Source organism: Xiphophorus couchianus, chromosome 9 (assembly GCF_001444195.1).
Source record: "Xiphophorus couchianus chromosome 9, X_couchianus-1.0, whole genome shotgun sequence".
Lineage (NCBI taxonomy): Eukaryota > Metazoa > Chordata > Actinopteri > Cyprinodontiformes > Poeciliidae > Xiphophorus > Xiphophorus couchianus.
This window is the reverse complement of record NC_040236.1, coordinates 20885075-20912033: the sequence shown is the minus strand read 5'-3', so window position 1 is coordinate 20912033 and position 26959 is coordinate 20885075. Positions and strand designations below refer to the sequence as shown.

Below are 26959 nucleotides of genomic sequence, written 5' to 3'. Positions count from 1 at the left end.
TTCATTTCTGGGCCTCATCTCTGCCTCTGTGCCAGGCACCGCCCTGAGCTGAAGAATGTTTAGTTTAAAGCGGCCGCTGAAAGCATCGCAGGTATTGTGTTCAATTCATTTTCTCAAGCAAAAGTGAACAGAGAAGGAGTACGCTCATCTGGCTTGTGCTTGGGCTTCGACAGCTTCTGGAAAAGATTAACAGCCTTGTTATATCAGCAGATCAAACCTGATTTAAGATTTTAAAAACAAGTAATGTAGCTAATTGTTTCTTCGATCAGTAACGGTTTGATTTATTCGGCTGCTGCTGCTGCTACTGATTGGGAGATTTTGGAGGAGGGAACAGTGGCTGAGTTTTAGATCTTCACTGAGGTGGATAGGATCGGCTTCACATGTAAGCATCAGCTGATCTCCACAAAATTAAGGAAATCGGCCCTGACAAATCGGTGCACCCCTATTTTCAACTACTTAAATGTATATTTTTTAAAAAATAAACCAGGTCAATATACAATATTCCTACTTCTGTTCTTTGTTCATAACGATATAAAATAAGGTTGTTAAATATGCTGGTGTATCTGTGATCAGACTCAATTTCTTATCGTCATTCTCTCAATTCTTAAAAGATGAAGGTGTGACTATGATTAGGTTACCTGGTTAAAGTTTAAAATCGACAGTCTGCTGTCTTCTAATGTGATAGATCCGCGAGAGACGATTAGTTTACACGAAAGCTGAGACGAACCAAGTTCATGCTCGTGTTAAAGGAATAATGTGAATATTTCAGTTGACCTGAATCGGCAGGTCGAAACTTTGCAAGAAAAGGAAAGTTTTGTTATCGGCCACAAAATTCTGATCAGTGCATCTCTTGGCTGATAGGATCTGAAACATGTTTTTCCTCAGAGGCAGTGTATTTCCACGAGAGGTCCCATCACTGCACACGAGAAAAAATCACCAGCTATCCCACCCGGCTGAGGCAGGTTTTTTTTTTTGTCCAAAAGAAAGCTTGTTTTGTTGGCTCCCACCACCTGTTGCAGGAGCAGCTCTCCCTCACAAACCGACTTGTTGTGCATCCACGTGTGGGCGGGGAAAGCACGAGCACACGGGGGATGGGGAGCAGCCAATCAGAAGCGAGCGGCAGCGGAGAGCCTTAAAAGCGGCGAGCGGCTCCTCCGCAGCCTCAGTCGAGCTTCGGGAGTCACTCCGTCTCCTCAGCAGGGACACTGGACCTACTAAACGAGTTTGAACCTAGTTTATGTATTTATTTATTTTTGATATTCCCCCCACCACCTCTATTCTTGTCGGAATTTAACCACCGGGAAGAACAATGCGGCTCATTCAGAACATGTCGACCATTGCGGAGTGTACCGCGCCTGAATACTCCTTCCCGAACCGGGTCATTAAAATAGCTGTTATCGGAGGCAGCGGAGTGGGGAAGACAGGTAAGATGGCCAATAAAGCGCATGCGTAACAATAGTGTAGGAGTTTATAGGAGTAATGAATTCAAGTCTAATATTTTTTGTCACTTTTGTTTATAGCGCTCGTGGTGAGATTCCTAACGAGGCGGTTCATCGGAGACTATGAGCGAAATGCAGGTAAGCTTAAAAAAACAAAAAACTGTTTTAGAAAATAAAGAGGGAAAAACTTTCCAAACTAATTTTCACCTTTTTTTTGTGTGGCAGGTAATCTGTACTCCAGAGAAGTCCAGGTGGATGGAGATCAGGTGACCATCCAGGTCCAGGACACTCCAGGTGCAGAGGTGGGTCCTCGCGCACAAACACAGCTCTGATATGTCGGTACTTTAAATGATGAGGTCGTCTGTGGCTGGAAACATACAGCCATCCGTAAATGATGCTAAGAGTAAAACCGTCATGAAAAATATTAAAACTACCACAAGAAGAAACGAGACATTAATTGTCTAAATCTGATTTTAAAAAGATGGCAGTTCACTTCCTGGATGTTAGTTTGTACAGGGGTACAGTTCTTTAACCAAACATGCTGCAGATTTCAAGCCCCTCATTTTGGGCTGTGTAATCTACCATTTAGGGTAATGGCTGACTGGAGCGGCTGTAAATGATACCCTGATCCAAATCCAGCAGTTTCCTCTCCCTGCACAGGAGAGAGGCGGTCATCCACACCTCTCTCCTGTGCAGCAGGACTCAGCATTCCTGTCATTACAGAAGTTGAGAACTTTTGACCCCCCCAGAGGAAGGTGTGATCTAATCATTTTGTCTTCCCTTTTTGTTCTCAGATGAGTGATAACGGTATCAGTCTCCCCGACCACGTGAGCTGCTCCATCCAGTGGGCAGACGCCGTGGTGCTGGTGTACTCGGTGACCGACCGGCGCAGCTTTGAGCTGATCGACCAGCTGCACCAGCTGGCGGTCCGTAGCGGTGGTGCCGGCGCGCCCCCGGTGATCCTGCTCGCCAACAAGGCCGACCTGCTGCATCTGAGGCGCGTCGACTCCCAGCAGGGCCCCTTGCTGGCGGGGACGCTGGGCTGCTCCTTCTACGAGGTCTCCGCCAGCGAGGACTACAACCAGGTGCACGACGCCTTCCACAGACTGTGCTGCCAGCTCGCCAAGCAGCCGCAGCAGCCGCCGCCGCCGGCCGCCAGCGGCGCCACGGAGAAGAGGCGCTCGCCCCTCATCCCCCGGCCAAAGTCCCCCAACATGCAAGATCTGAAGAGGCGTTTCAAACAGGCGCTGTCTGCCAAAGTCAGGACTGTGACCTCGGTGTGAGGAGAACTGTGAGCCGATTGAAGAAAACAGGAGGTGAACTCTCCTTTCTTAAAGTTCTGAGTCAGTCTGACTGAAAGAGGCAGGCTGGGGAGATGAACGGGTAAAATAAAAAAAAGAGGCACTCCCCTCTTGAAGAAGAGCGCTCTGGTGTCAGATGGCAGGGAGGAAGTTTATCTGCTTAGGAAGAGATGCGCGAGGACACGAGGGGGATGGAGGGGGAACGGCGGCTTCTACCAGACTTTGCGAGTCGGTTGAACTCAAAAGTGTAAATCCAGCTTCTCCTGGCAACAGCTGAAGGACGGCTTATTTTTAGCTGAGCCCATTGTGGCAGAGTTTTATTTTTTTTTTTTCCCTATTCACTGCCTCTACACGGCACCGTTCCCATTCAGAAAGGACTCTGAGGAGCAGGGTGCATGCTCAGTCTGTAATGTCAACATCTGCAGTTCATGTGCTTGTTGTTCAGCTTTATGGATCATCACTGCAGTGGGAGGTTGAAGTGTTGCAGCAGACACAGGATGTAGCACTGATGCACTTTATATTAACCCCCCCACCCCAAAAAAAAGACCAGTCCAAAGGACCTGTTTATTTATTTGTTACACTTTGTCCACAATAAAATGTTAAAATGAGATGTGTGTTCATGTTTCACTTTTTTCTTTTTTTTTGCCATGAAGGGGAAGGAAAAAAAAAAAAAGCGTGTCTGGCTCATGAATATGAATAGAGCAGCTCTTCTGAAAGGCCTTGATGACATGCAGCTATGAATCAGACAATAGAGCGATGACTGTACACTGCCTCTTGATGTGACTGCAGTATACATATATACTCTGTATATATATATATATATATATATATATATATATATATATGTATAAATAAAAATGGGGTAACCCACGGATACACCAAATTAAACTTTGGCTTCTCATGCACATTTTAATGCCTTCTTTTATCTTTAAATATGCCTGTGCTTTACTGTTATAGATAATCTCTAGTCCCAGAAGATGAACTTCCAACACCAGGACCTTTTCATGTGTTGATTTCACTGTCTGTACTTTAATATTTAGTCAAAACTCTGAGATTTTGTGAGAGGCATGGCTAAGAAAGAATTCCACTATAACATACAGCTGCGAGCTAAAGGTATGAGGAAAAATTGCCAAAATCCAGGGATACAGAGTCTAACCAAAGTGCAGCAGAAATGGTGTAAAATAAAAATAAAAATAAATGGAGCCTAAGGTAAAATTTGATATGAGTCATATTTCACAAAAACCTTTAGGTTTTTTGTTTTTTTTTTGAGCTCCAACAAAAACTCCTGATAAAGTTAAAACTTTAATCATTTTAGATATGTTCTATTTTCTCCCCAAGAATAGAAACTTCTCCAATTGTCTTTTTATACATTTTACTTTGGCTTCTTTTCAATGAATTTACAATAATGCATAGAAATCAGACCTAAGGACATTTAATAAATGGATTAAAGTGTAGTTAATCCTTTAAAGTGTGGCTTTAAACTGAACGAAGAAGCAAAGATAGAGAAGATGATTTGTTTTTTTTCATGACACTTTTCACAGAAACTCACAAGAAACAACCTTGACTTCTCCCTTCAGATGGTTAATCAAGAAATTCTTGTCCGAATCTGTTGAAACGTACCAGAGTAAACCAGAAAGCCTCCTCTTGTTATGTGCAGGTGTGGAGGTGGGTGAAACGATTGAGCTTTAGCTGAGGTCAGCCCGGCCAGAGAGAATAAAACCAACGAAGAAGAGAATCCACAGTGTAGGTGTGGGCAAATATCAGTGTCAAGTCATTTGTTTAACGTCGTGCTTTTTGTTTTTTTTGTCATGACGTGACGAGGCGATGATGCTGACGGAGCGCCTGTTCTAGCTGCGGCACAGTGTCACTTTTCCCACAATTCACAACAAACACACCACAAACGTCTGAGGTTCATTTTCAGTGAATGCGAACCAAAAAGCAGCAGCACATCTTGCAGCTGTCTGGAAGGTGAACGTCTTTATTGCCAGATTTAATATACTGATGCGTTTGAGTCATAAAACATAGGTAGGTTTTTTTTCTTTTATTTATTTTTTTAATCGCTTGTGTTCAGGGATTTGTTTGCTGACGTACAGAGCAGGAATGTTTTTTTTTTTTTTTTAATCCCTCAGCATTTGTATAAAATCGAACTACTTGAGCTTAACACCTGATTGTCCAAGCGAACGCCGGTAAGGTTCGTTCCTCGCGCCGGCCTTTCAGAAACCGACATCTGGCCGCAGTCTCTGGGTGCTGAAGAGCAGCTCGGGGATATCTGCCGGTCTTAGTAAGCGGGTGGAGAGAACCAGTACCTGGAATGGAGCAGAAAAAAAAAGAAGCCATCGTTGAGGTTAAAACACGCCAATGCTTGTAACTCAACACTTACCGTTTAACGAATCAAGGCGGTGACCATCAACGGGAACCAAAACTGGTTTGGTTTTTTTTTAAACAAGTGTTTGAATTTGTGTGCAGTTCATCTTTACTTTTTAGGTCTAAAAGTAATTTGTTAGTAGGTGACATGAGATTTTTTTTTTTTGTCAAAGTTCGGGACAGAAACCTCACACCATGGCGTCCGCAGATAAACGTAAAGTCGAACAGGAAGCTTATTCCGACTTTCACATGCGATGAAGGATGTGTGAAAGAAGCTTTAGGATTCATGGAAACCGCCTGCAACTCAAGCTGGGCAGTTTTTTAATTTTTTAATTTCAATGTAAAGAAGCAAACCGCTCACACTGACCTTTAACAGTCATATGTCGACACTGCAGGGGGTCGAGGGGCTCACACTCAAAACAGAGGCGCTAACAACACGAAGAAAAAAACACTGAAAGCTCGGCGACCGCTGAATAAACAAGAGAGGTCATTTCAGTGCAAGGTAAAGTTTTATTTATTCACTTTGTAACTAAAAGAACTTTCACAGGACGCAGATTTGTAGTTAGCGAATCACAACCTTGATGTATATGCAAACAATTTTCTGTCTCTGTGTCCAAAGTCAATCAGGGATTTCATTGGAGCAGCCTGGTAGCACGGGATTTGCAATTATACAAATTCCTCTTCGTAACTTGTTCTGTGGATATTGAGATTAAGGAAAGCTGGAATTCATCATGCAAAAAAGAAAAGCATATCATCTGCATAAAGCAGAAGCCTTGGCCCTGACTGTGTGAACATGGCCTAAGAAGGCAAGAAGCTCTTCACCCGATAACTAAAAACAGTTCCTCTTTAGCTCATGCAATATAAGGAAAGCAGAGAATCTAAAATATGAGGCCTATTCTGGGTTTGTGTAACCCAGTTTAATCTTCACCGGTAAAACTCTGTATCTGGTGCTGTGGAGTCAGAGTTTATTTTGACGCAGAGCAGCCAATCGGGTGTAGGTAACGCAGAAGGCTGCAGCGTCTTCTGCTTTACCTACACAGTTGTTGGGGAGTGTGTGCGTGTGTGTACACACACTCTCCTGGTCCTGTATAGTTAGGATGAGGGCGGGCGGGGCTCTCCTTACACAACAGAGCAGCTCTGTTTCTCCTCAGCAGTGATGCTTTAACTGCGGGTCAGCACCCCAAAAATTGGCGGTTATGGCAGAAGCAAAAGAAAGAAAGAAACTGGAACATCTGGCCAGTAGACACCAGCCACCGTGTGTACATGTGTTTACGTGTAGGCGGCGTGTTACACATGGATCTGGTAGGGCGCGGTGTGTGTGTGTGGCCCCAGCAGGTTATTGTATAATCTCATCTTTATTCACTTCTCTTGATTACAACATGGACGGCTTTGATCGTTGTCGAGCCTTTCATCGCCTCTGGACTAATTCTCAAAGCCTTTTTATTATGAAAACCCCTACATTACCCAGCTTGATGTCCCTTTTTTTACCCCCCTCCTTTCTTACAGTTCTCTCAAGCAGACAAACTGCATTTATCTGCATGTTCTGTGAGTCAGTGTGGACTGCATATGTATTAGGCACTTAGATCGCCCAGAGCAAACAGGCAGGCGTGTGACGACTGCATCAACACATGGGCAGATCAGGCAGCGCTCTCTCACCTTCACACCTGATCTCAGGCCACCTGTGTACTTAGGTCAGCACTTATGAGCGATTGTGCAGTCGGGTTCTTTGCCTTCAATCTTCAAGGCTAAAGCGATGATTCATCTCAGCCTCGACTGAATAGGAATAACACCGATTATTGCCGTTGCGGGGCGAAATGGAGCAATCCTCACCTTTAGAGAACGTCCAGTCGGTCATTAAATCTTGTTAAAGAAATAAATTATATTCAAAACCGCTTTGCCGTTGACAAATCTTTGCAAAAATTGGAACAAACTGCATGTTTGGCTTTCTTTTTTCTAGAAAAATAAGAAATATTACAGAGCTCCATATGATTAGATGTATTTTCTAATTCTCAACACATTCTACATGCCGTTTTCTATCCCCACACCTTCTGGTATATTTGCCCATCCTGAAGTCTTTGCACATTAGAACATGTACGATTAAAATATCAATATTATCTGAAAACGAACCAATAATGCCACCAATCCGGTGTAATTACAGAGATATCCATACTTTTTGCGACCTGGTATGTGTGTAAAAGATTCAAATACTTATAAGCAAATGACAATTTCTTTACTAAATCAGTGGTATTAGAACAGTTCCAGTAAAAAGGTAAGAACATTTCCAGTGAGCTGCAGGAAAGAGTAACATGGAGGATTCATCAAGTCACCATGACAACCATAAGTCTTCATCTACACGAAGGCAAAAAGTATTGTCTCTCCTTCCGTCACAAATGTAAACACACTAAACTCCACTGGGCCTTTGGTCATTGGAGATTCTCAAAGCATCCAAAAATATACTCTCCAGGCGCGTCGACCCTACATGATCATTCCCAGAATGAAGTACGGTGGAGGATGTGTCAGGCTGTGGGCCTGTTTCCCCTCCAAAAGTTCTAGGAACCTTGTTAAAGTGCACAGCATTAGAAACTCTCTGAAAAACCAGCACTTTTTCCAATAATAATAATAATAATAAAAAAGGTTAACATCTGACAAATGTGGCCCATCAACGGGTGCTACAGCAAGGTAATAACTAACCCAGAACATTTGACTTGGGCACAAAGATCAACAGTTTTCCATGGTTGTCTCTGTTCCCAGAGTTAGAACAGACTAACTCCGGGTTTCAGCAAGTCCAATTTGAGACTTTTAAGACCTTTTTTATTGCCACTTTGGGTGAAATGTAATACCATAGCTTTAAATACAGGGAACAGCTGGGGGATCCTGCTGCATATGGCTCTGCTACAGCCTTACCATGCGTGATGCAAAGAGTAAAAGTTTGAATCCACAGAATACACCGGGGCTCAGCAACAGAAGTGAGCCAGCGGCGAAAACAAATGCGGAGCAGGCGACCAGCGATGAATTTGCACTTATCCGTAATAGCTAGCTAGCAAAGGTTTATTAGCAGCTAGTTACTGGTAGCGTCGATCGCCTGGAGCCACTTACTGCGATGAAGATGTCTGCATGCGACTCAAACGTATGCCTGACAGAAAAGTCCCGTGGAAAATAGAACTACGGTACATAGAATATACAAGATTAAATAGTCATGTGATGACAAAATAAAATAAACCCTGTGATTAATGTATTGAAGATAAACATATTTTAAAAAAGAATTTAAGACACTTTAAGGCTTTGCATGCATTTAAGACTTTTTACGGATGCCCTGTGAGAAAAGGTGAACTGAAGAGAAGGGAGAACAACTCTGGACAATCTTGAGAGATTAAAGTGGTAAAAGATCTCTCTGTGTGTTCGCTCCAACCTCGTAAAACGTTTTGCTACGAGGTCATTTTATTTATTTAGCACATTTTCAGCAACGAGGCAGTTCAAAGTGCTTCACGTGAAGGACATACAAACAAAGCAACAAACCAAAAGAAAGATAAAAAGGTAAATGTATAGAACTACATATTGGTTCCCCATGTTTAATAAGAATAAGTCGTCTGTAATTTATAAACTACTTGGGGTTTCTCTGGGATCTGATAAAACTAGTTGTTGGTTCTCCATGTTTGATTCTAGAAAGTAGACAATTGTTGTAGATTTGTACATTTCTCTAGAAATAAATAAAAAAGGTGTTGCACACAGTAATGAGATGATCACCCACGGTGTTAATAAAAACAATTGTTTCTTGTAATAGATGATAAAGTGGACACACACTGCTAAATGATACGACGTCACAGACTTATGAACAAAAGGGCTCCAGTAACCTGACCTTACTCCACACCTGTCGCCTCACTGACCTGTGTTCTTGGTTTGAGCGCGGCGACGGCGTCCTTGACGAGGCGGAGCTCCGACGGCGTGACTCCACCGACCAGGAAGAGGAAGAGCAGAGGGTTGTCTCTGGGACGCGGACGGCTCACCTGGAAATCAGGACAGCGATTTTTGAAGTCGCTGACTCAGGTTCCTATTTTAGACCCACTTTTATTTGGTAAACATCCTTGCCTGCTTTTAGGAACCATTTCATACATTTCCCACGCAGCTCGCCGTGTTTGCTGCTCTGTCTGTGCGGCTGCTAGGGGAAACGGCCCAGCTGGGCGCCTGTGATACGGTCGTAACCGTGAATGTACGCTCTGCTTTCTGTGTGGCTGTAGACAAAGCTCACCACACTCACACACACCGGTGTCATGATGGCTGACACGTGGGAATGAAGGCAGGTGTGAGCACCTGCTTATACACACACACACACACACACACACACACACACAAATGTCCCACCATCCTGTGGCAGAGGAAACTCCCACAGACCCTTTCCAAGAAGTTCTTTCGCAGCAAACCAGGGTCTGGTGTTTCTGGGAACCTTATTGGCTGCTGGGTCAGAAAGGTGCGGCGCGATTGGTTGGCTGGCGGCAGCCGGGACAAGCCTGCGAATGCTAACCGAGCAATCAGAGCTGCAGAGGGGGCGGCTCCGTGGCGAGGGTGGCTGAACACGTGAAGCTGCAGGCGGTTGGGCTGAGGAGTGTCATGGATGTGCTTAACGTGTTCCTCGGAAAAAAAAAAAAACACACACAAAAAAAGAGGGTGTGAGCGAATATTATTTAGGCTTGTGTTGTTTTACAGTTCGACATCAAACGCCACGCCAGCTCCATGTGAGATCACAACACCGCCTGTGTGCATCCACAGACGCACAGTGTGAGCCATGTGTGCTGCCATGGGGCAAAGCAGAGGGAGGGACCGTGAGCGGAGGGAAAAAAAAAAGAAAAACGTGTTTCATGGTCTTGTCTCTTGTTGTCAGTGACTCAAAAAGCAGTGTTATGGAGAAAAATCAGAATTTTAATGTGGAAAAATCAAAAACAAAAAAAGAAATTCATCTACATATAAATAAACTGTTTCATCTCTTAGATGATGGAAAAGGAAAAAAAAAAAATCTGAAGATGCAAACATTATTCTATAAATTATGACAAGCAAAAGTCGAATACCACCTTCATGCATCCAAGTGGCTCAGTCAAAGCCCAGGGCCACAAGATCATCCAAACATCATCAGAAGTAACGTTTGGATATTTTTTCACCCAAAACCCCCCCGACAGATTCTTTCTTCTTTAGCAGCAGACCCCTCATGTTTGTGTGCTGCTGTTATCTTCTGGATCACAGCTCATCCACCTTTCACTGGTAGCTTAAGACGATCTCATCTGAGACCCAAACACGTCTAGCGGTTTCTCATCAATTACGCCGGTGTCCAAACAGTGCGTCGGGACTCATCTGACCTTTCGCCGAAGCCTTTAATGCTAAACACACGCCAGCCGAAGCGAAGCCGTAGGAGTCAGACTCCTGGACAGAGTGGGACTTTGTTTCAACAGAGACTAAACACGGCCCAGCAGACGCACAGGCAGCTGTGGTCGCAGACGCTGTGCAGGCCGTTGGCGGGGCTGGCGCTCAGACAGCGGGGTCCGGCCTTCGGCCGCATAAACTGTGTTCACAGCGGGTAAAAATAGAGATTTTTACGGCGGTGCTTTATTGCGTAAAGAGGGCGCGCGCCTCGAGTTCAGGTTTACGGCTCTGGTTGCTCTGAGTTGCCACTTTTCACGGCAAGTTTCCTAACAAGTGTGGAACTAGGCCACGGCTGTGCTCACTTGTGTAATTGTTAAGCCGAGGTTCTTTATTTTCTTTTATCCTCCACTACAATTAGGATCCAGAAGAAGGCCAGCCTTCGCCAGCGCCTCCATCTGTAGTTGGTTTCTTTTCTCCCACAGAGGTATCACATATTCACAATAACAGTAAGATATTTTCACAATAAAAATAGGGAATAGAGTATTGAAAGGTTATGACATTGTCTTACTAGCTGAGTTTCTCACCCACGAAGCTTTTTTCACGTTACAAATACAAACTGTACTGTATTTAATTGGGATTTAAATATGGCAGACTAGAGTGAAGCGGAAGGTTTTCAAAAGTTTTACATGCAGAAATCTGAAAAATGAATTCTTAAGGTGAGTAGTTTGTTTTGCTCAAGTGTCGCTACAGATTTCCAATTGGATTTTTCCGATTACTAGATTTATTTTTATGTTGCGGGAAGGTGGAACAGCCTCGCCATCGTCTCCACATGAGAACTCTGTCCCGGATGAAATACAGCGTCCCACAGTATGATGCCGACACCACCGTGTAGCGCTGTTTGGACGGCGTTTTCAGAGAAATGAAAGGCTTTCTGAAAAACCGTTCTGCACGCAGGTCAAAACGTTTGAGTTTGGTCATATCAGAGCAATACAACAGTTTTTAGATTTTTATTTTAAAGATATGCAAAAACCATGCGTCTTTCTTCTTCCACTTGAAGCTTTTCTGCTGCTTTGTGTTAGTCCGTACCATAAAATCCACCCCCAAACATGAATTTTTTTTTACTTGTGACGTTCAGAGCATGAAAAAGGTCAAGAGGCGTTGATACTTTTGTAAGTCACTGAATATGGAGCAAACTCACCCATTTGTAAATGGACCACAGACGTTGACATGATCATCAGACTATTACTGGAGCTAAACAGGGGGCCATACAGGCCTTTAGACATGAATGTTCAGTAACCATTTGGGGCTTTTTCTCAGCTGGGAGGCCCTTCTGCTGCAGCGTTTTGAAAAGGAGCAGCTGGGGACTCCATGTGGAGACACGTGGCTGCTGGTCCAATAAAGTGTGATCTCGGTGAAAAGACCAGCCTGTATGGGGCTTTTCTCCTGAGTTAATGTAGAACGTGTCACGTTTTTTTTATAATACGTCCCATGGCAAGGGTTTAGTCCTGGACTTTGTTTTGTACAATGCATCCATGAACTCAACTCAGGTCATGTTCCCACAGTAAAGGAAGGAAGCCACCTTTTGGCCTATAGGAAGCACTTATCAAGGTGTGCTTTGACAAGAGGGTTCTGAAAGTTTTTTTTTTCTCCCAGAACCTTTTTGAGAGAAAGAAAACTCGCCTGTTTTTTTTTTTTTTTTTTTTGCATTGTGGGTCTAAAGGCCGTGCCGTTAATGCAGAGCAGCATAAACGATCCGATTCATACGTGAGTGTCGCTCCGATCTGGGGATGTAGATTTCCACCCACTGGAATAGCAAGAGCTTGAATGTTGTGCTTGCAAATGAAACTCCAAAACGTTTGTTGCATAATTTAAGATTAATAGAAAATATTAACTGCAGGCGGCGGATAAACTGAGTGATGACGAAACAATTTGCTGAAAATATCACCACCTCTTTTTTTTTTTTTTTTTTTTGGCCAAAGGATGATAAAGGAAAAAAAAGAAGAAAAAAAATCTCTCTTTTGGAAAAGAAATGACTTTGGCCATTATTTTAGGAGGGTGACAATATTGAAGAAGTGAGAAATATTTAAGATTTTGTGGAGAATTTATACGTTCTCCATGCTGAGTTCTTGATGTATGAGGTTGAAGAAGCGAGTCAGCGAGTTAAATTCACGAATTTCATTTATTAATACCAAAATCCAGCTGGTCCACTTCTCATGCTACCTTTAGGAGTTAGCAGGACAAAATGGCAACAAGCAACACGTGGCAACTTCCTTTGTTAGCCTCTGTTTAAGCTGCGCCCTAAAGAGGGCGTTCTCTAGTGTGTCATATCCTCTAACCTGGCTTTGAGGGCATTTCCTAACATGTCATTTCCTTTAGCTTTAGCTTTGCTACTAGCTAAAAGAGATAAAAGGAAAACACAGAATTCATTCTCAACAATTTCTACCCACTTATTTGTGATTTCTGTGGTGAAAAGACATGATAGAACCCCCCCCCCCCCCCGACTCTATAGTTCCTGAAAAAGTTTGTGCAACACAAAAAGACCTTCAAATTGCAGCGTCTAACCTTCATGAACATGCTGAATCCGGTCTTCAGCAGGTCCGTGAGCCCCCCTGACATGTGCTCGATGTCGGGGCATTCGGGTCGGTCGGGGTGGAAAACTTCATCCAGGACTTGTCGCAGGAACGGGCGGTATGAGGCCTGCAAGGAATGCAAACACACGGGGAGGACGGTTACGGATCAAAACAACACTTCAAGCGGCGAGGGCCGTGATTAACTCTCTCTGTATACGATTAATACGAAGTCCGCTTTTCCCGCTTTACTCTGTGCTCATCGTCCGCTTCGTAGTGTTGTGTAAAATATCTCCCAACAGAGTTATAAACAGCTCATCTCGGCCAAACAGCCTGTTGACTCATGAGTCACTTCAGGAAGAGGAGCTTCAACACCTCTGCAGCCAAGACAGAACAAGCCATTAGTTGTTGCTAAAAGCAGAAATGATGAGTGGGCGACGAAGCGGATAAATCAATTTAGGAATCAACACTTGGAAGCGAAATATGAAACGAGAGACAGAAAAAGTTAGCGCATATTTCGTCACAATAAACCTAGTATAAATAACAACTTCCTGCTTTTCAAAGCAGGTGAGTAACATTTAGACACCGACAATAACAGCGGCTGGAGACAGACTAATACCATGTATGGGGTTAGGAAGTGTTCTCTGGAGTGACTTTAATTATTTTATACAGAACGCAGAGCGTTTTCTTGACAAAATAGTTCCTTTTAAAAGGGAGGGTCTTCTCCGTCAAACGGATGTGTGGGCGGCTGCACAGAAACGGATGGAGTGAGCGCTCTGTCCTTTAGCCAAAGATCAGACATTTTGCCTGGTTATTATGAAGCAGCTGTAATCTTAGCTTCACATTTCATGCCACCGCTACAACAGACTGAGTCAGCAGCCAGGACAGGGAGGGGGCCACTGGTGGTGTTTGTGAGGAGAAGGTTCCAACATCTTCAGCATCGAATCTCGCCCAAAGATTGTGTTACTAAATCCATCATCGTCCTCTTCAATCATTCCCCCTGCATGATAAACAGGTGAATCACTGACTTATTTTCCTTAGTGTCTGAGCAACGGATTATATATCAGTATTTTAACTTCCCACCAGCACATCAGTAGCATTAGCTTGTAATGACTTTTTAGGGTAATACAGCATTCCTCTCTCTCAGGGATGGGAAAAACAAAATGGCTGTTCTGTTCTTGTCGCTTGTTTATGACACATTCTGGGCAGAGCCATTTTCTTGTGTGGTGTCTGGTGGATACTATGTGATTGGTTAGAAATGAATGTGCCTCTTTTGGTTACCGTGGCATCTTCCCAGGAGATTTACACTCGAGTTCTTGTGAAGTATAGAATGAAGAAGTTTGAACTTGTGTTTGTCGCTTCCAGAAAAAACCCCAAACAATTGTGTAATACTAATATTTTGTTAAATACTGTATATGTTATTCTTAAACTGCGTCTTTAGCACAATTCTTTGAGAGTTACAGTACATCGCTGTTGTGCATATCAAGCTTTGATAAGGATGGCAAAAGTGTGATTTTCAGCTGCTTCCATTCACTGTTGCTAGGTTTTGCATAATGTATGTATTCTGGGCAGTTTTTTTGAGAAAAGGGAGTAATCTCTGATCAAAACCAGATCAGAGATTATGTTTTTTACTAAACCTAGCAGTTTTTTACTAAACCTAGCAGCCACAGTGGTAGTTAATTGAATTAGAAATGTTGCTATTTCAGACAGACAGCTAGCACTCACCACAGGCACTTTTAAACCACTGGGTAGGGTGCTGGTTTCCGTGGTACCACAGTTAGACATTTCTGTTGATTTTATAATCCTCAATGGACAAACACTCAAACTCTACAGTACAATCACTGCTTCTGTCTTTGGTGGTCACTGTGTTACAAAATAACATTTATATTCATTGTTCCACATATAACATGAGTACTCTTTTTTTAAATTTTTGGCTTCATCCTTAACATCTTTGCATCTGCTTTATTAGGTATTTGCTTCCTTTTTATATTTTTTTCATTTCCAAATATGAAAAAAAAAAACTAACTACAAGCACAAACACTAGAGCACAACTAAAAAAGGGAAACGTCAGAAGCGGTTACTTATGTTTCTGAAAAGCCCCTGCAAACATGAAAATTCCTCTAAACATGCAAACACCAGATCTTTAACCAATCAGAGAGGAAGGTGAAGAATTAACACTTATGAGCAAAAATTTAAACTGCATACACTTTATTTTCATTATTGTTAGAGGCACTAAGGTCGCTCTAGAATCATCAATCAAACAAAACTTATCAGAAGTTTTTGAAAAAATACAGCACCATTACCTGAAACACTAAGTGTTAAAGATTCCCAAAAAGCAACTTTTACATATTTTTTTTAGTCACCTTGGTTCAAAAACCTTCTCTACGTATTTCTTCATTCATTCAGCCCAACACAGTTTAAATACATACACCGTGTTCCAAATTATTATGCAAGTGACATTTTCTTAAACGGTCACTGCAAATGATGGTCAGTATAATTTTCAAGTCATGAACTATTACAGTATAAATCAAATTTTACTGAACAAAGCTCCCCATGAGAACAATATTTTTTTCAAAAATCAAAAACTCAAAATGCACTGTTCCAAATTATTATGCACAGCAGATTTTCTAAACATTTTATGGATTATAAAGAACTGCAAACTGTCATTCTTTGAATGTGCAGCATTAAGTGGTCACATGTACTAAAATCAAAAGCTATTTCAATCAAAAATATCATAACAGACCAAGTTACATGTTAACATAGGACCTTCTTTGATATCACAGCACAATTATTCATCCATTGAACTTGTGAGTTTGTGGAAAGTTTCTGCTTGAATTTCTCTGCAGGATGTCAGAATATCTTCCCAGAGCTGCTGTTTTGATATGAACTGCATTCAGATCTTCTGCTTGAGAAAACTCCAAAGGTTCTCAATAGGGTTGAGGTCAGAGGTCAGAGGAGGATGGTGACCACACCATGAGTTTCTCCTCTTTTATGCCTATAGCAGCCAATGACACAGTGGTATTCCTTGCAGCATTCATTGTCATGCATGAAGATCATTTTGCTACTGAAGGTACTACTCTTCTTTTTGAACCATGAAAGAAAGTGATCAGTCAGAAAGTCCATATACTTTGCTGATGTCATTTTCACACCTTCAGGGACTCTGAAGGGGCCGACCAATGATTCTCTCCTCACGAATCCAGCCCAAAGCATGACTCCACCACCTCCTTGCTGATGTCACAGCCGTGTTGGGATGTGGTAACCATCCACCACCAATCCACTACTGCGTCCATCTGGACCATCCAGGGTTGCACAGCAGTCATCAATGAACAAGTCTGTTTGAAAATGAATCTTCATGTACAGCTGGGCCCACTGTGACCGTTTCTGCTTGTGAGCTCTGGTTAGGGGCCCAATAGTAGCTTCATGCACCGCAAGCCTCTGGAGGATCCTCCACCTTGAGGTTCCAGAGGCTCCAGCAGCTTCAAATGCCTGTTTGCTGCTTTGTAAGGGCATTTTAACAGCTGCTCTCTTAATCCGATGAATTTGTCTAACAGAAACCTTCCTCATTTTGCCTTTATCTGTACAAACCATCTTTGCTCTGAATCAGCCACAAATCTCTTCACAGAACGATAAATGCTTCAGTTTTCATTAAATATCTAATGTTTTCATACCTTGTCATACGACACTACACTATCTGATGATTTTCGTCAGAAGAGAGATTCTTTCTCTTTCCCATATTGCTTGAAACCTGTGGCCTGCTTAATAATGTGGAACATCCTTCTTAAGTAGATTTCCTTTAATTGAGCTCAGCAGACAAACTAATCAACTCAGCTCTCTGAAATCAATTATAGTGATTCAAAGAGCCCTGACACACAATACCATCTATAAATTCAATAGCACAACAAAAAATGTTGTTTATGACACTTAAATCCAATTTGCATAATAATTTGGACACGGTGTACATGCCCTTGGTAGAGCTGAAAAGCAGAACCTCAACTAACCTCCCACTAAATGCCATCTCATGCTGTTAACGGGTTACCTCTGAATGGTAAAAAACCCTTCAGCACTAATAAGGACTCAGTTTTTTTTCTTTCACCCAGCTACTCAGGACAAAATGTACCATTTATAGCCCTTAAAGCTGACGGATCAAGAATTCAAAGCAGGCTTTTTTTTTTTCATGAGAGTGAAGTTTGCTGTCTCAGAGAACAATAAAGAGCCAGATAAGACCTGGCAGAGCTCGAAATAGCAGACGTCTTTATATAAACATGCTGGCCTGGAACACTGGACACATTCTTACTCTAGATGAGGCTGAGGCTCGCTGACACGTCAGGGGCTTTGTGCCAAAATCTGAATTAAATCGTGACCGACCTTTTTCAATTGCGTCTCATTTAAAAAATGAATGTTGAACACATTCACCAAATTGTTGATTCAAGCACGCTTACAGGTATACAGTCGTATAAATCTTAATACACGCAGATGTTTTTTCCCCCACTTCTTCCTTATCCCAACGAGCCCCCAAATTAGGATTTGGGAAATTCTGCGATCTGAGTTGCCTAAACTAACATGTGCCTCCACCAATGTCCAGAAGCCGATTTTGGAGTAAACAAAGTAATGACTCATTGCATGTGCATACGCAACAGCAGTTGTAAACAGGTCAAACCTTCGGCCACGCACCTTTCCTTTTTCATCTGATATTCACAAAGCTAAAAGCACTCCAATTAAACCGCCGCCTGAAACACCCCCGGGACCAAAAACAACATCAGAGTTACTCACAGCGTAGTGACGCGGCCTAAATATTCCTCTGAAAACACAAACATGCATGTTAAAACACGTAGAACCAAAAAGAAAAAAAATGAGTATCAAGTTCTCCCACCGGCGGGGAGCAGGGGGGCTTAGCAGTGTCTCTGTGGAGAAACAAAAATAATGGTTCATAACAACCAAGCTCGACACTGATACAAACAATGAGAAATATCTGAATGGAATGTCTTTGGTAGGAATCCAGTACAAGACATAATCAGTCCTGTTCTGATCTGTTCTTGAAAAATGTGCCAAGTTTTTTTTTTGTTTTTTGGTATCATCTTTCAGATTGGACACACAGTTTGGAGTATATGGGTTAGCTTTGCTGTGTGCGCAGCTCGATCAGTTTGTCTGACTCTCATCTTACAAGCTTGTCAACAAAGCAATGAGTAACAACAAATTTTAGGTGGCGCTTTGACCTCAAAATTCCTACTTCAAAAAACAACATGGCTGATCAAATCAAGGTTTGGTTCTCTTATGTAACTCTTGTGTCTTTTCTTGCTAAACCTAAATGGGGTTCTTACACCAGCAGGAGAGTTAAGCCTGCGACTCTCTCTGGAGAGCTTGGTTTATTGGTTCAGACTCATTCTGTCTCAGCTCTGACCACCTGTAGCTAATTTAGCTTCTCCTTTTCTTGGAACGCAGTCCAGTTCCTGCTCTCTGCCGGCATGACTCGAATTATGACTGCAACAACCGGGGGCATAATTAGTGCGAACAGATGAGCTGCCATGTCTTCATTAATGTTGTGTGTTTACTTTGAAATCTTTCTGATGAAGCAGCTTCTATATTTATTTATACAACACTAATCACCACATAAATAAATACACAGACCAGCCGCTTGTTTCAGTTTAACTGCTTTCTAACACAAACATCGAATCAGCCAATCACAAGGCAGCAGCTCTGTGTGTTTAAAGAATCTAAATGTGGTGAAGAGAACTCGGCGAAGCTCAAACTAAGAATCAGGATGGGGACAAAAGAGGATTTTAGGGAGTTTGAACGAAGAGCAATCCAGTTCAGTTTGTCATTCAAATGAGTAAAAAGTTTTCGATATGTTGGGAAAATCTTACTTCTTGTTATGATCTAAGCTAGTGAGTTGATACAAAAAGCAAGGGGACCAAGATTTGAACCTTGAGGTGCCCCAAATGTGACTTTTGTCCACTCTGATGAGAAGTTACCTATTGACACAAAGAAATCCCTCACTTTTAGGTAAGATTCAAACCAATTGAGGCCCATGCACTGAACAAGGTGGTACTCCACACTAGATGGTACCTTAAGCATGAAGATTTATTTTTAACAATACCAAATTGGACCATAGAATTGGATAATAAATATTTGAAGAATGTTTTTGGTGTAATTTTTAATATTTTGGCTAAACATTATGTATCAAAAACGAAATAATAAAGACATAGAAAGCTTTGTCATTACTGAAAATGTCAACATATTATTCTATTTCAGCACCAGGAAGACTTACTGTTGCATTTTTATTTTAAATATAAAAACAGCTCAATCAAATTTCTATTGTAATTCAATCTGGAGAGACTCAGACGGAAAAAAACAGCGATTAAAAAGGTTTATTGACATGCATGAATTTAAAGTTCTTTGGCGCTCGGGCCCCGGCTGAGGACATTGAGCTGTGAATTGCGATCAGCTCGGATGAGCATTCCCGATGTAGGTTAGGAATGTCATCCCCCGGGACCCGACACCGGTGGTGGGGGTCGGTGAAGGATGGGAGCCTGAAGAGTGGAGGTGGAGAAGGGGTGGAGGAGGGTTGAGCGCAGCTGGAAAGCGGAAGATGCCATGGATGGAGGTCCTTATCAACTGGGCCTTGGTCGGTGATTGGACGTGACGTGGCTTCGTCCAGCGTTGATGGGTCAGCGGTGATGAGCGGGACACGCCGACTGGATGATGCAGGTGGGGCTAAAGAGTCTTCCAGTTTGAATTTGCGCCTAGGCTTCATTTGTACATGTCGATATAAATGCCGTACTATCTCACACCAAGCATGCCTCTACATGAGTGAATCATAACTATAGCCAAAGTTAAAAAATGAATAGTTTTGCTGAAAGTCTGATGTGTAAAGAGGTTGAAATTTAGAGTTTCTCAAAAATAAAATGATTTCTATACGTTTAAGGAAAAATACTAGCATAATGTGAAAGAGTGACCTCCCATGTCTTTCGAGATGGGATTTATTCAGACAAACATAGAAAATAATGACACAGGAGAGTCCTTTACCGCCTTTCTGGTGACAGCCTCATTTAACTGTACTAAAATAATAAATAAAATAAAAAAACACACTTTGGTGACCCAGAACAACTTGACTCTTTCTCCTGTCATAAAAACCTTATGTCAGCAATTCCAGGAAAATGGGACCTTTGCACATAAAGGAAAGCCGAAGATTGACAGTCGTCTGGATCAACGAATATCCACATTAGTAGAGCCCAGCTGGGAGAGGCTGATGGATTTCTGATGTTTCCCGAGAACAGGCAGTATCTGGTAGATGTCACGCTGTTCTCCTTTCACATCAAGTCATTTCCATAAATCCTCTGAAATAAGGAGATCTCTCCTGACAGAAGGACGGCTGCTCATTTGCGTCAGTATGATGCTGACATGTAATGTGAGATAGTTATCTTGCTTTTCATTGCCGTTCAAATGTAACAAGACTGTAACCGAGTAGTGCAATTCAGTAATTCAACTTTTTGAAAATTAGAAACACAGTCATATTCTCTTTTATGGTTAAAGGGGATAGCATAAGCCTAAGTTAAAATAGACAAATGCTATTTTTTCAGGTATGTTTCCAAAAATAAACAGTTACAATTTAAAATGGTCTTCCTCTCTTAAAACCCTGTCCATTTTTATAAACATTTAATCATATTTTTTTTGACATCTGGACATTTGTAGGCACTTTTCTTCTATTGATTTGCCCTCCGTACTTTGATAGATTCATGTCAATAATTGAAAGTTGTCATTTTAACCAAATTAATACAGCATTCACACACACACACACACCCACACATATATGTACATATATAATTCATTATGCGAAAAAACACTTTTGATTTTATAAAAAAAATTATGTATATATAATCTATCCCAGTAAAGACTGAAATGTTTACCTTTAAAAATTAAAAGTTACAGTTGTACAAAACGTCTTTAGGTATGAATCCAGTAGTATTAACAATTCATTATGCAAAAAAAAAAATCAAAAGTGTTTTTTTCTGCATAATGAATACTATAGAAGTGTTATGAGAAACAGGAAAGACATTGGGATTTTTTGGATCCCGGATAAGCCCCTCCAAAATTAATTTCACTAAGTTTTTGATGTGATGACTTAAGATGGGCAACAAATTAAGCTCCTAAGTAGTTTAAAACCCTTCTGGCTGCTGCAAGCCAACTATCTTGTGACTAGGCCAGCCACTAGGATCCTGCACACCTTGTTGCTCTTAATAACTTTGTTATGAAGATCAAATTTAGTGGTACTCTGACAAATATGTAAAGTGGAGCTTCACAATGTAACAAATAACAGTTGTTGCAGAATTAATGTTTGTAATTTTGCAGTTGCAAAGGACTGTTTGGATGCAACGCTTGGTAGAATAATGTATTTTAAAATGAAGCCTAGGCGCAAATTAAAACTGGGAGTCTCTTTAGCCTCACCTGCATCATCCAGTCGCCGCGTCACGCTAGCCGCCATCAACCTCAGCACCGGACCTCGATCCGCCTCATCCAATCACCAATCAAGCTGCCGCTTATAAGGATCCACACCCACGACATCATTTCCAGCTGCGCTCACGCCACCTCCACCCCTTCTCCACCTGCATTCTCCCGGCTCTACCATCCTTTCTCCGACCTCCACCACCAGTGTCAGGCCCCGGGGCTCAAATCTTCTGGCGGGGCCCGAGCGCCAAAGAACTTTAATTCATCCAAGTCAATAAACCTTTTTAATCGCTGCTTTTCTCCGTCTGAGTCTCTCCAGATTGAAATGCATGCATACAATGTCAAGAGCCCAGTAATAACTGAGCTCATAAAAAGTGTTGGGGAGTTTGTGGTCAAGAAAAAGAAAGAATTAAAAATTGTAGGTCAATTGTTATTAATGTTGTCAATGCAAACTTCTGCATTAGTATCCCAGTTAAATGTATTACTTCAACCATGTCAAATAAATAATAAATATACAGTATGTAAGTAGTAAATAATACTACTAATAATAATATCAATGGAAATACAGTACAGACCAAAGGTTTGGACACACCTTCTCATTGAATTCAATGAGAAGGTGTGTCCAAACCTTTGGTCTGTACTGTATATAAATAATAAAAATGCCTCCTAAACTAGGACAATGAAAGTAGTGTCTGTGACCTGGTGGACTCCATCACTTGCAGTATAGACGGAGCGCAGCTGCTTGAGGCGGTCTCTCATGTGGCTCAACCCTCGGAGGGTCTCAAACATCTTCCCCACTGCAGAGTGGGCTCTTTCTGTGCTCAGTTCCTCTGCGGTTGCACAACCTAAAACACAAAACAAGACATCAGGGTTTATTCTGAACTTATTCAGAGTTTTAGATGAAAAAAAAACAATAGCCTGTATCAAAAGTTAATGTGAATCAAACTCACTTCATGCTGCTTAAAAGTGGCCAAAGGGAAAAAAAACAACTTTTTTTTTGACAAAAAAAGATTTCTCAGGATTTGGAGAAACAAGAGGCCACATTATGTGGCACGATGCCTTTTGTGGGCCATTTCCTCAGCAGGGTGTGCACTGAAACCAATTACCAAGGTAAATACATGGACGTTTGAGGACAAGGGCTCCTTTATTTCCTCTGCCATATAATTGGAAAGGTAATGTTCCCATCTTTCTAAAGAAGTGGATAGATAAGAGAAGATTGTGAAATTAGCCAGAAAAAGACAGTGGCGATGTTAAGAGAGAAGATGGGGTAATAGAAAGCAGAGGGAGGCACAAGAAAAAAACAGTACAAGAAAATGACAGACAGCGAGACAGGGAACATGAGGACAGAAAGACGAAAAGCCAGGGAGAGAAGGATGCCCTCCTCCAACACATGGGTGTCCAAAAAAAAAGAAAGGAGCTCTTTAGGATTAAGGTAATGTGTCCTGTCCTTCTGTTTGAATCACTAAACAAGTCAGGCTACCCTCAGATCATGGAAATCGTCTCCCAAAAGGTAAAGACTCCATAGACTAAAATAATACCAGTCAACATCTAGATTGCATTCTAAGAACTAAGAATTGCTGCATCTCACTGGACCTTTCTGTCTAAAATAAAGGCTGTTTTGCTATAAATGTGTTATAAAACATGCAGCCACAAACATACTGTGAGAACACCAGACCTGCACAAAACCCCCAGGAGCAGCCATGACTCCACAATGGGCTGGGGGAGCCTGTGTGTGGACGCATGGATGGCTGACAATTTCAGCCATCCATGCGTCCACCTTGTTGTTTTGAGGCACAAAACAACAAGGTTTTGAGGCACCTTGTTGTTTTTAGAAGTGCAGACTATTCCACATGTTCTGACTGATTGTTATTGAACGGACCACTAAGTTCTCCGCGCTCAGTGATGTAATCAGCAGTCAACTTAAATCACAGAGACAGAAAAAAAAAAATTAATTTTAAATATAACAATCCTGTTTATGAAGTTTTGTTTGATGTGAATTAGATTACATATTAAAGTGCAAAACTACAAGCTTTTATGTTGTATTGTAAGCTTACTGTTTGTGTTTGTGCTGCACATATGGCAAGTTTTCCTTTAAAAAGAATTAATTCACCCATTTTTTAGGATTGAATTACCACTATGCTGTGCATTGCCACAACCGTAGTGGTAACAATTGGCTTACAATTGTTGCAGTGGCTCTTGTAACACAAATACATGTTTTTAATTATAAAGTCAGTCAGAAATGGAGGTTTTAGCAGTTCTTTGTATGTTTTCATGCATTATCTGCATAAAATATCACAACACAAAGGCACCAATACTGCAATTCTTTAAAAATCAATGTGATGTTTATTTAGGTTCCAACTGTGTGCTTAATATTTTAAAGTGGGCAAGTTGTCCTTTATCATCTTTCATATTTATGGAAGGGATCACTCAGCTTGCCTCATTTTACAAATAGAAAAGTTCTTCTTATTATTATTAGAATTATTCCCTTACCAAAAGTTAGATGATTGATTTTGCTCAAACATTTGGCAAAAAGAATTTAATTAAAGGTTAATTTCCCTAGTTTTTGCAAAAATAAAAACATAAAAAATAAAAAACTTCCTTTAGCACACACTTCTAAAAATGTAACTTTTTGTCATCTGAAACTGCAACATGGGGAAAGCGGCTCTTTGAATTAAAAAGATTGCTGCGCCCTGGGATACGGAATAAAGTCTGGAAAAGCAAATATTTTCCGTACTGTGTTTTCTTTTTCCGTACTTGGAAGTTGCTTGTATGAAATTGCATGCTTTTCCAGACTGTGCTGAAAAACCCTGCATTAAAGCGACACCAGCGCGCTGCCAACTGAATGGCTCAGCAGGTGGTGCTACTCTGAGCCTTTCTTCAGAAAGTTGGACCTACACGCCTTTATTTGATCGTGACAGTGCAGACAACAAACGCGGAATGATAAGCTGCAAACAGAACAACTGGGAATGAAACCAGGCCCTTTCTGCCAAGTCTACTCACGCAGAGTTGGTATGCAAAGCTTTGGCCTCAGCTTCGGTGTGATAAGGCTTTGCTTTTCGGGGGGATGAAAACAGCTGCATGTGGTTTTCAAAAAAAAAAGAAAGAGAGAGAGAGAGAGAGGGAGAAACTCAGAAGCATCAGCGTGGATCAAAACAGTGAAGCTGGACACCAAACCGCTGAGCTGAAACGATAAGGGCCGATATAAAGAGAAAAGCTGCAGGTTTATGTCAAAACTCTGGACTCATCCACCATCCCACAGCTTTGATATCAACATCAGACACTTTGCTCTTGAGAAATAAAAAACCGACGTACAAAAGGTAGAACTCAACTCTCAAACTTGCACAGAACAGCCGAAAGGAGACTGCAGCGTAAAAAAAGTATTATCACTAAATGTAAAAAAAACGGATGAAACTTCTATGAATTTTACTGGAAATCTTTGTGACACAGCAACTCAGAGTAGCACATGTTTGTGGGGTAGAAGGAAAATAATATACAGTTTTCTCATTTTAAAAAATTCTGAAAACAGTGGGGTGAATTTGCATTCAGTACCCCTTATTATGAAGCCCCAAAATAAAATCCAGTGCAACTGATAGAAAATAGGAGAATGTGTTGACAGGGAAACTATTAGTTATGCTAATAGTTCCCTACATCTAGCCTTGAGGGAAGAGAAACTGTTGAAAGAAAGACACAACAAGACTTGTTTGCCACCAGCCATGTGGGGGAGACATGGCTGGTGGCAAACATGTGGGAAAAGTTCCTCTGCTCAGATGAGATCAAAACGTTGGCCTGCACTCAAAAATGTTGTGTGTGGTACTGAACTCACACCGTGCTTTCCTTCAGCAGGGACAGGGGAGCTGCTGAGATACAATGGGAAGATGAAGGGAGGTAACCACAGGGCATTCCCTGGATGAAAACCTTGAAAAAGACTTTAAACTTGGGCGTGCCGTGGTGGCGTAGTGGTTAGCGCGACCCATATTTGGAGGTCTTGAGTCCTCGACGCGGCCGTCGCGGGTTCCACTCCCGGACCCGACGATATTTGCCGCATGTCTTCCCCCCCTCTTCTTCCCCTTTTCCTGTCAGCCCACTGTCATATAAGGGACACTAGAGCCCACAAAAGACCCCCTGGAGGGGTAAAAAAAAAAAAAAAAAGACTTTAAACTTTGGTGGTGGCTCACCAAACCACAGCAATAGTTTGGATCAAAGCATCTTCATGGGAACATGCAAAGGACATATCCTGTCATCATCACTGGATTACTATAAACTGTGACACTGTGCAATGGGAATTGATGGTTAAATGCTAAATTAACTCTCACAAAGCTGAAAACTGCAGAAATCCTTGGTTAATTTGGGTCTTTACAACACATGGTGAGTACCTCACTGTCACTGGAGTTTGGTAATACGGACTAAGTAGCTTGGCTTTGTCAGGTCTTAGAGTTTAAGTTATTCCTCTTGCTTTTGTAGTAAATATTACAGTAAGCACCGCGAGCATTTAGTTTTAAGTGTCTGTCTTCGGGAATCTGAAGTGTCTGGCTCGCTGTAATGTCTTGGCCCAGATGGGACGTAAAACTTTGGGAAGTGCAACAGAGCCTACAAAGTGATGATTCACTTGGATGTGGGTCTTATCTTACCATAGGAGTCAGAGGCGCAAGCATCCAAGAGAAAAAAAAAAAAAACCCAACAAATAAAACAAACTAAACCTGAAAATAGTTCATATAAGGTTAAATGAAGAATGTTTTCTGAGATAACTGGGCTGCTCACTGTGTTTTAATGGGCTGCAATGGGTGTTCCTGAGATTTAGCAGAGGGAGCAGGGCAGGTCTCGTCTGAGTGCAGATGCGTGTCTGCAGTGGCGAGCCGGATGACTTGCTGCCAAAGCATGCAGTGCAGGTCCCCGGCTGGGTGTGGGTCTGCGCCGGGGCCGGTGGTTGCGGGCCTCCCCCTCCATCCCGACACAGTCTGCGGTTTTGGATGTTGATCGTGGCGTTGCGTTGGGCACTAGATGGGGGAGCGGCACCAGGTGCTGATCTGCGAACATCTAACTTGGCCGTGAAGCTGAACCACCTGCGTCCAAAGCTGCGTCACGTGCCGCTACCAAGCCGCCTCGCTTACTGGCACCGCTCTGCAATCTGATGTCTCCCCTCTCGTGTGAGCACAGTTCCGGTTCCTTCTATTTGAGCAAATAATAAGAGCTAGCTAAAAGCCCGCCCGACTTGTTTTCTGGTGTAATTCCTCCTCTTTACGTGATTAGAGCCTTTGTGAGAATGGGGCTCGCGATGGGAAATGTGGAGTCACCCTTCATGTGCCTGAGTGCAGCTTCTATTTTCATCTACACGGTCACTTCCAGAAACAACACAGCTCCACATGTTTACACACTGACTCGATAGTTCGCTGTGCTGCTAAGAGACCGAAAGATTACAGAGAAGAACATTTGGCTCGGGACTTGACACAAAGGCCCAACATAAGAGTGCAGGGAGCCGCGTCTGAATGAGGGCTCTCCT

The 26959-nt window shown here is 42.1% G+C and overlaps 2 protein-coding genes across 2 annotated transcripts in view; one reads left to right on the top strand and one right to left on the bottom strand.

The window, feature by feature from the left end:
* Positions 1-1151: 1151 nt before the first annotated feature.
* Positions 1152-3348, top strand: rasl11b (RAS-like, family 11, member B). The gene is made up of 4 exons (XM_028028328.1): positions 1152-1424; positions 1521-1577; positions 1665-1741; positions 2234-3348. Exons 1-4 carry the CDS (start codon positions 1310-1312, stop codon positions 2720-2722), a joined length of 738 nt encoding a protein of 245 aa, XP_027884129.1. The 5' UTR covers positions 1152-1309; the 3' UTR covers positions 2723-3348.
* Positions 3349-4691: 1343 nt separating this feature from the next.
* Positions 4692-26959, bottom strand: part of scfd2 (sec1 family domain containing 2) — a 125468-nt gene continuing 103200 nt past the window's right edge. Inside the window, exons 6-9 of the mRNA XM_028028325.1 lie at positions 22162-22307; positions 13016-13150; positions 8989-9108; positions 4692-5046 (exon numbers count right to left, since the gene is read on the bottom strand). Of these exons, the coding sequence (XP_027884126.1) occupies positions 4954-5046; positions 8989-9108; positions 13016-13150; positions 22162-22307 (494 nt within the window). The 3' untranslated portion in view covers positions 4692-4953. The remainder of the gene's footprint in view (positions 5047-8988; positions 9109-13015; positions 13151-22161; positions 22308-26959) is intronic.